Below are 6,662 nucleotides of genomic sequence, written 5' to 3' on the forward strand. Positions count from 1 at the left end.
GCACCACTTTTTAGCCATTTGTATGCATAGCTAAGTCATCTCTAGAAAAATAATAATTTTTTTTTCAAAATGAAAGCGGCTCTGATTACAGTGTCCCTGTTGCAAATATAAGTTTAAATAAACAACATTTGCAAAACTTCACAGAGATGACTGAGCACCACAGGCTTGGTTCTACTTCTAACAGTCATTACGAACCCGGAAGAGTTTGTTAGTATACCGTCTTCTACTGCACGGATTCCACCCCAAAGACGCATTAAAACCACCCACCTTTCAAAAATGGGTCTAAGACGTTATCCAGCTGTAACAAAATTATTTCCACTGAAGAAGGAAAGTTATTAGAATAGGAAAAAAAAATTCTTCCTACTGTTATTTTGGGAATGTCTCCTTCAGGGCTTGTCTACAACTTCACCCGAGTCTGGTTTCCAGTCATTAGTGTGATTGTTTGACCACAGATGCCAGATTTCTTGGGGGAGCACAGGGGCAGAGAGCTATCTACCCCAACTCCTCCAGGATCACTGAAACTACTGCAGCAGAACCAGAAAGGAGTGAGCTATTTTTACCCAGCCTCTCCTCTCGTGGATGGCCGATGTTTTCCGAATAAACTATTGCAGTGTGGTAGTACCATACGAGAACACCGAACACCCAGAGACTTCACAGCCGCAGAGCTCAGGCAGTGCAGAACTTTATGATGCCACAGTTACAGGATACCCATTTAACCCTCGTTTGGCTCCTTTACATGCACAAGCTAATTACAGAGTATGTTTTCCAGTGTTAGTGAATCTCCTCTGAAACAGGAGGTAAGCTTGAGATGTCAGTGGTTAAGCCTTTGGGAACAATTTTGTTTTGCCAGATGAGGGAAAAAAATACGTGAACAGCGAAAGATGAGCACAGCTCCAATGGGAAAACGTAATTCCCTGCTGAGTCCTCAAAGAGCAAACCTGTTCCTCCCAAATGCAGGAGAAGACTGTAAGTAATAATAATAATAGTAATAACAACAATAATGACAATTTCATTCAATGAAAACAATTATTACTACAGCGTAGGGGAGCCCTGATGGCAGACTAGGGCAAATTAAATGATTACATTCCCTGTCATCGCCTAGCGTTTGCTTAAATTTACTGCTTAATATTGCTGGATTTGGCAGCCTGTTTAAATTACTCAGCACTTCTGTAATGCACTCCCTCTTTAATTATTACAGTTTCTCTCCTCTCCTTGGAAGCAGGTAATCTAGTTTCACACTCCTTTTCATCTTTGGGCACACCAGGCATCGCAACAGGATTTTCCCAAACATGAAAATAATTCATTTTCAGTCAGTTAAATACAATTAAAAGGCAACGTTTGTCCACTGGTTTTGGTTCTACATGGATTGTATTTATTCTCTGTATCCATCAGTGGGGCTTAACTGTAAATTTATTCTCTGTATCCATCAGTGGAGCTTAGTTGTAAAACTTTACTTTTTCAAAGATTCCCTACCAGCGAGCGGAAAGCTCTGACCTGCAAACATCACAATGACAGAGAAGAGAAAGACATTCTCAGGGCAAATGGAATCATCTTGTGAAACTCTCTGAGATTAGGAATAAAGGAACTGTTTACCTGCAAAGAGCTGCAGCTGAGAGAAAGGGAAGGACCGATCACACTCCAGCTTGATGAACTGCTCACGAAACCGCGAAGCAACGGAGATAACCGCAGCAAGCGCTGCCCGAGCACTGGAGGTGGTGGATGGAGACAGACAGTAAGTTAAAGAGCCACAATCTCCTCTTACGCTAACTTGGTTGTTGCAGCTTTAAGAGGGAGGTTTGGGAAGTTTTCCACTCCAGCACTACTCTTGCACACCCCTTCTAAAATTAGAACGGGGCAGCTGGCTATTGCAGCCCAGAGATCGGCTGCAGCCTCCACGCCCTCCCCCTTTTCCTTGACTGATGTGGCTCCCAAGAGGCAGGGAGGAATTTGGGGAAGGGTGCTTCCACCTGTTGGACGGGGAATGAGGTTGTCCAGGCATTCAGTTATAAATCCAACTGTCAGGAGCTGACAATAACCCAGGACACAGGACAGCTGTGAGGACACCCCCAGCCACCTCCTCCATCCTCCTACAGTTTTGCAGTTTGTCTTACAGGAGAAACAATGCATGAAAAATTGTTCTCTATGTGGTTTCAGCTTGTAAAGTAAAGGAATGCTACAGGGTCTTAGCACAGGGTCTGGCAAATTGTTCATGTATCAGGACACACCTCCAAAAGCAGATTCTTTTTTTCCTAAATACAGCATGCTGGCGATTGCACTGCGGAGGGTGCGCGTAGCTACGTTCTGTGCAGCAAATACTTTAATACCTACCTTAACGTGGAGCTCACCTTGCCTTCTGCACTCAGTCTGAGCTGAATCAATTACTAGTTCAAATATTTTTTCAAAAAAGTGTATGAAAGCCCTGACTTTTTTTCAATTTGTGGACAATTATTTTGTTGGTGTGAAAAAAATAGGGGAAAAAATGAGTCCTTTTAACAAGCCTGCTTAGCACGCTCAAAACTCCACTGCTCAGCGCAGCGTGAGTCAGACCAGGGTGTGAGAGACAAGGTAACAACAGATGGGGCTGCGTGCAGTTCCAGGTCCCTTTTATGACACCCAGTGCAGAAGGCAATACGGGCATTGCCATCCCGCAGAAGCTCAAAGAAGCTCAAAGCAGGAGCAGCAGCAGAGGGGCCACCCTCCATCCACCGGGGCTGGCTACCTGCGAGGGGGCTCTTGGCCGCTGCGGGCATCAGCTCACGACCCAAGGAGCGGTTTGACTGTTTTTTCCAGTGCTGGAAATATTGTCTGCAAATTGGTGGGTAGCTGGTTCAGCTCCCCAGGGATCACGCTCTGCCCCAAGTTTGTAAGCTCAGAGAATAAGAAACAGCCCCTTCTCAGTTCCAAGGCCAGACTTGGTGTCTTTGCTCTCTCTAAGCACTTTTTTGCTTGCACAGACTATTTAATTTGCTGATCTGCTGACAAGTTAGGGACAGCTCACTTCAGAAGTGAGATTTCTCTAGAAGTCAAGGTGTTTCGCAGTTTGGGAAACATCAAATGGCTGCGTCTGCTGCAGGCAATGAAGTAATTATACAAGGAGGATAGTAATCAGCTGCCTGTGAGCAACCCAGACAGACCTTACTCTTCACCTCTGGCTGAGGAGGACTTACTTAATGACATCTGCATTAAGTACCTGTGGATATTTAACGAGAGCCTTTTAAGGACAAAGCCACAAACAGCTACAAAAGGACCTGCTACTTCAAGAGCAGGAACAATCTTCTAATCCTGAGCCTTGCCCCTCCTCCAGAAGTGGTTACTACCTATGCTGTCTTGCTTTTGATTTATTTTTCCAGACTAAGCAGCAACCATATATTTGGAAATACACCTCACTTTCCTTACAGTTAATAAGAAGAGTGATTCTCCTTTGTCTGGCACAACATTAAGTAGAACATAAAGTCCTTAGTTTCCAGACACCTTCCTATTTTGTCTTGGGACATGGGACCATAGCTCTTTAATGCCCCATAACCAGTGGGGTTATAAACAGAAAAGAACCTGGATTACCTAAGTTTTATTTGTTTAAGAGCACAGAATCTCCTGCCTTCATGTCCAAACTTAAGTCTCTTTTTTGTGGTTACCCATTCTTGTAATTACATACTGGTTTTCTAAGCTAGTTTCAGTCAGACTGTCCCTCCAGTCGGTTCACAGTGCACTGGTTTGGAACAGCAGAGGTACAGGAACATGCAGCTAGGAGTGGAACAAGAATGAAGTCATCCCTTTTGTCAGCTGCTGGCTCTTGTATCCGACTAATGAAACAAGCGAACCGTATCTTATCGTTAGTTCTAGCTGAAATCAGAACTGAGGAATTAGTATGAGAACACCATGTAAAAGACAATTCAGAGCTATTACCATTTCCTGCAACGTTCCTTGTTAGAGAAAAGCCCTGATATTGTGACAGGAATGCATCTGCATCCCAGTATCTACCACTCCGCTCAAGTTTCTTAGAAGTTCTAAATTTTGCAAAAGGTTCTATTTTTGGCATGTGTTTAGTCAAAAGAAACAGTCTTAAACACGTTAAAAAAAAAGTCTGACCACTTAAAATTCAATGGACAAATCTTAAAACAGCTTATAAAACAAACAAGTATATTTATTTTAATGATTACTAAAATAGTTCACATATATACAAACAAATATGCTATCAGGACACACTTGGAAATAAGTCACAGTTGTCTTAAAAAAAAACATTTGTCCAGTGAAATGTCCAAAATGTAAATGCCATGTTTTCCTTCCTGAGCTATTCTTAAACATCCAGAACAGCAGCACTTCCATGTCTTCTTATTGTTTATATTTCTTCCTATTAAAATCAAAAGCACTAGCCACTGCTGGCTTCCCGTGGGTAGAACAAATCCGCCTCTGGTTTAAATGACCACAGCTCTGTCTCTCTCAGACTGTGTTCTTTTGTACGCTTAAGGTAATTTTGGTCCATTCCACTTAACCCAAAACCCCTGCCTGCACAGAGAGGCCAGAAGCTCCGGCGCCCCGAGAGGTGTTCCTGGTTAAGAAGGGCTTTTTGCAAAGGACAACTTAAGGGGCTTGTGAATAAAGGAGCGCTCCAGGAGTCACTGATCTCAGCTGTTAGAAGAAAACATCCTATTAATGTGAGAGCAGACTTCACGCGTTCCTTCAAACTCATAAAACCAAATGCACACAGACCAAGAGCATACACTAACAGCAGTGAAATGGAAGTGCTGCAGTTCTCTTGGGGTTTTTTTTTATTGGTGGTGGTTTTTTCTTGGTTTGTTTTGTTGGTTTATTTTTGTTTGTTTTTTCACGGAATACCTTCAATAGAAACAAGTGCATTTTTTTAGTCTGGTATGAGGGATTTTGATTTTCAGCATGAGGCACTCTAAAAACATGTATTTTAAAAACAGGCGTTGCAATTCTGTTCTTCACTAGAAGCTGATACAGCAAGCAGCAGGTTACACGCAGACACCTGAAGAAAGATTACTTTTCTAGGATATCAAGTACGACAAATAAATAAATTCTCTTGATGCAAAAATAATTATCTTATTAAAATGAGAAATAACCTCGGTCTCCCTACGCTTTTGTTTGGAAAGGAGACGGAACAGGTCCTTAGTACAGGCACAGGGCTGACATTTTATTTCTCCCCGCTGAATTTTAAGACTTGCAGAAGTTGAACAAGGAGCAGAGAATTCCTGGAAGCAGTGAGGCAAAGAGGTACTGCGGGATTACTTAACTGACATCAGTACTACTAACATCGAGCAATCCTTCATACCTCAGCTCGCCTCACCTTCCAGAACTGTTTGGAGCAGGCTTATTTTAGGAAGAAACACTTGCCGAAAGGTTCTCTGCAGCTCACAAATCTTTCAAGGCATTTTGCCATTTCTAGAAGTCGCCAGAGACAGCTGACATCTATGTGATGATCAGATGGATCAAGAAAAAGCTTGTGCTTAGACTCACATCACTTTATCATAGTTTTCAGTTTATGTTTTTTTCTTACGTTAGAAGAAAATTATGCAATTCTGACAGATGAAGGTGATGTTTTTGCATCCTATGACCTTGTCAAACCCGATACCAGCTTCATGCACCACCAGAAAATGATCCTCAGAGCAAAGCCAGTAGTGCACCAAGACAGCTGCAGAAACTCATCAGTGGTTCTGCACTAGTGGGCAGCTACTTCCAGCTCCAGGACTCCAAGCCTGAAGAAGTCACTGAACACAACTTACCAACAGCCAGCAAGTTCCTGGCTTACATTCTGCAGCCGATTTAGAGAAGTCCCAGTTACTTCAGCAGAAACAATCCTGCTGGCTGGTGGAATTTCTCTCCACGAAAAGGACTATACGCTGCCTGAGCTCAGCAGTGGCACAAAGTTTTTCCCTGTTGTTCAGCCATTGCAACATACATTTTCCATCTTGCTCCTTTCCCAAGTCCTCTCCGATAACTTTTATTCGCATCCCTCCAAGGGGAGGCTCTTTTCAGGCCAAACAGGCAACACAAGGTGAGATATACGGCTCCACAGTCCACTCAGCTTATCTGTGTCCATGCTGTTAAAAGAAGCAGGAACATCTGAACTGGTAAACTTTGCCCAGAGGAAATCCCGGACTTTCTCTTCAACTTCTTTCATGGTGAGGCTCTTTCTCAGCGACTGCTCATCCAGGAGAACTGTCAGCACAAGAGCCACATCCTTAAATGCTGCATTTTCATGGTCACAGTACTTGTAGAAGATTAAGGTGGAGCCTGCGGGCAGTAACTCAAATCGATGCACCACTGCTACCTTCTTGCCTTCTCTGAACCCAGAGCTGAGCTCATTATCTACCTCCAGCTTGACAGTGTCACTATTCAATATGGCTTTGTCTGCCCCATCAATTCTGATTGTAGTAGCGTTCTGGGAGAAGGCAAACGCATCGGCAATCTCATTACTTAGGCATCTCAGCGCTTTCTCAGCCTCTTGGCCAGCTGTGAGCAGCAAGATGGCCGGCTCCAAATGCAGGTGGGAAGCATTAAGATGTTTCTCCAGGAACATGTGGGTTCTTTTCCACAGATTGGGGTCCTGACTTTGGTAAGTACTTTTTAGTGTCTTCATCCGGGTCCGAAACGCTTGCAGAATTTGAGTGTCTCTACTTGACAGAGTTGCATCTAGAAGACTC

General features: G+C 43.4%; 1 protein-coding gene across 1 annotated transcript in view; it reads right to left on the minus strand.

The window, feature by feature from the left end:
• Positions 1-5,959: 5,959 nt before the first annotated feature.
• Positions 5,960-6,662, minus strand: part of LOC104491815 (torsin-1A-interacting protein 1-like) — a gene marked incomplete at its 5' end in the record, with an annotated part of 9,442 nt that continues 8,739 nt past the window's right edge. Inside the window, one exon of the mRNA XM_010134286.1 lies at positions 5,960-6,659. Within this exon, the coding sequence (XP_010132588.1) occupies positions 5,960-6,659 (700 nt within the window). The remainder of the gene's footprint in view (positions 6,660-6,662) is intronic.

Source organism: Buceros rhinoceros, unplaced genomic scaffold (assembly GCF_000710305.1).
Source record: "Buceros rhinoceros silvestris isolate BGI_N320 unplaced genomic scaffold, ASM71030v1 scaffold25824, whole genome shotgun sequence".
Lineage (NCBI taxonomy): Eukaryota > Metazoa > Chordata > Aves > Bucerotiformes > Bucerotidae > Buceros > Buceros rhinoceros.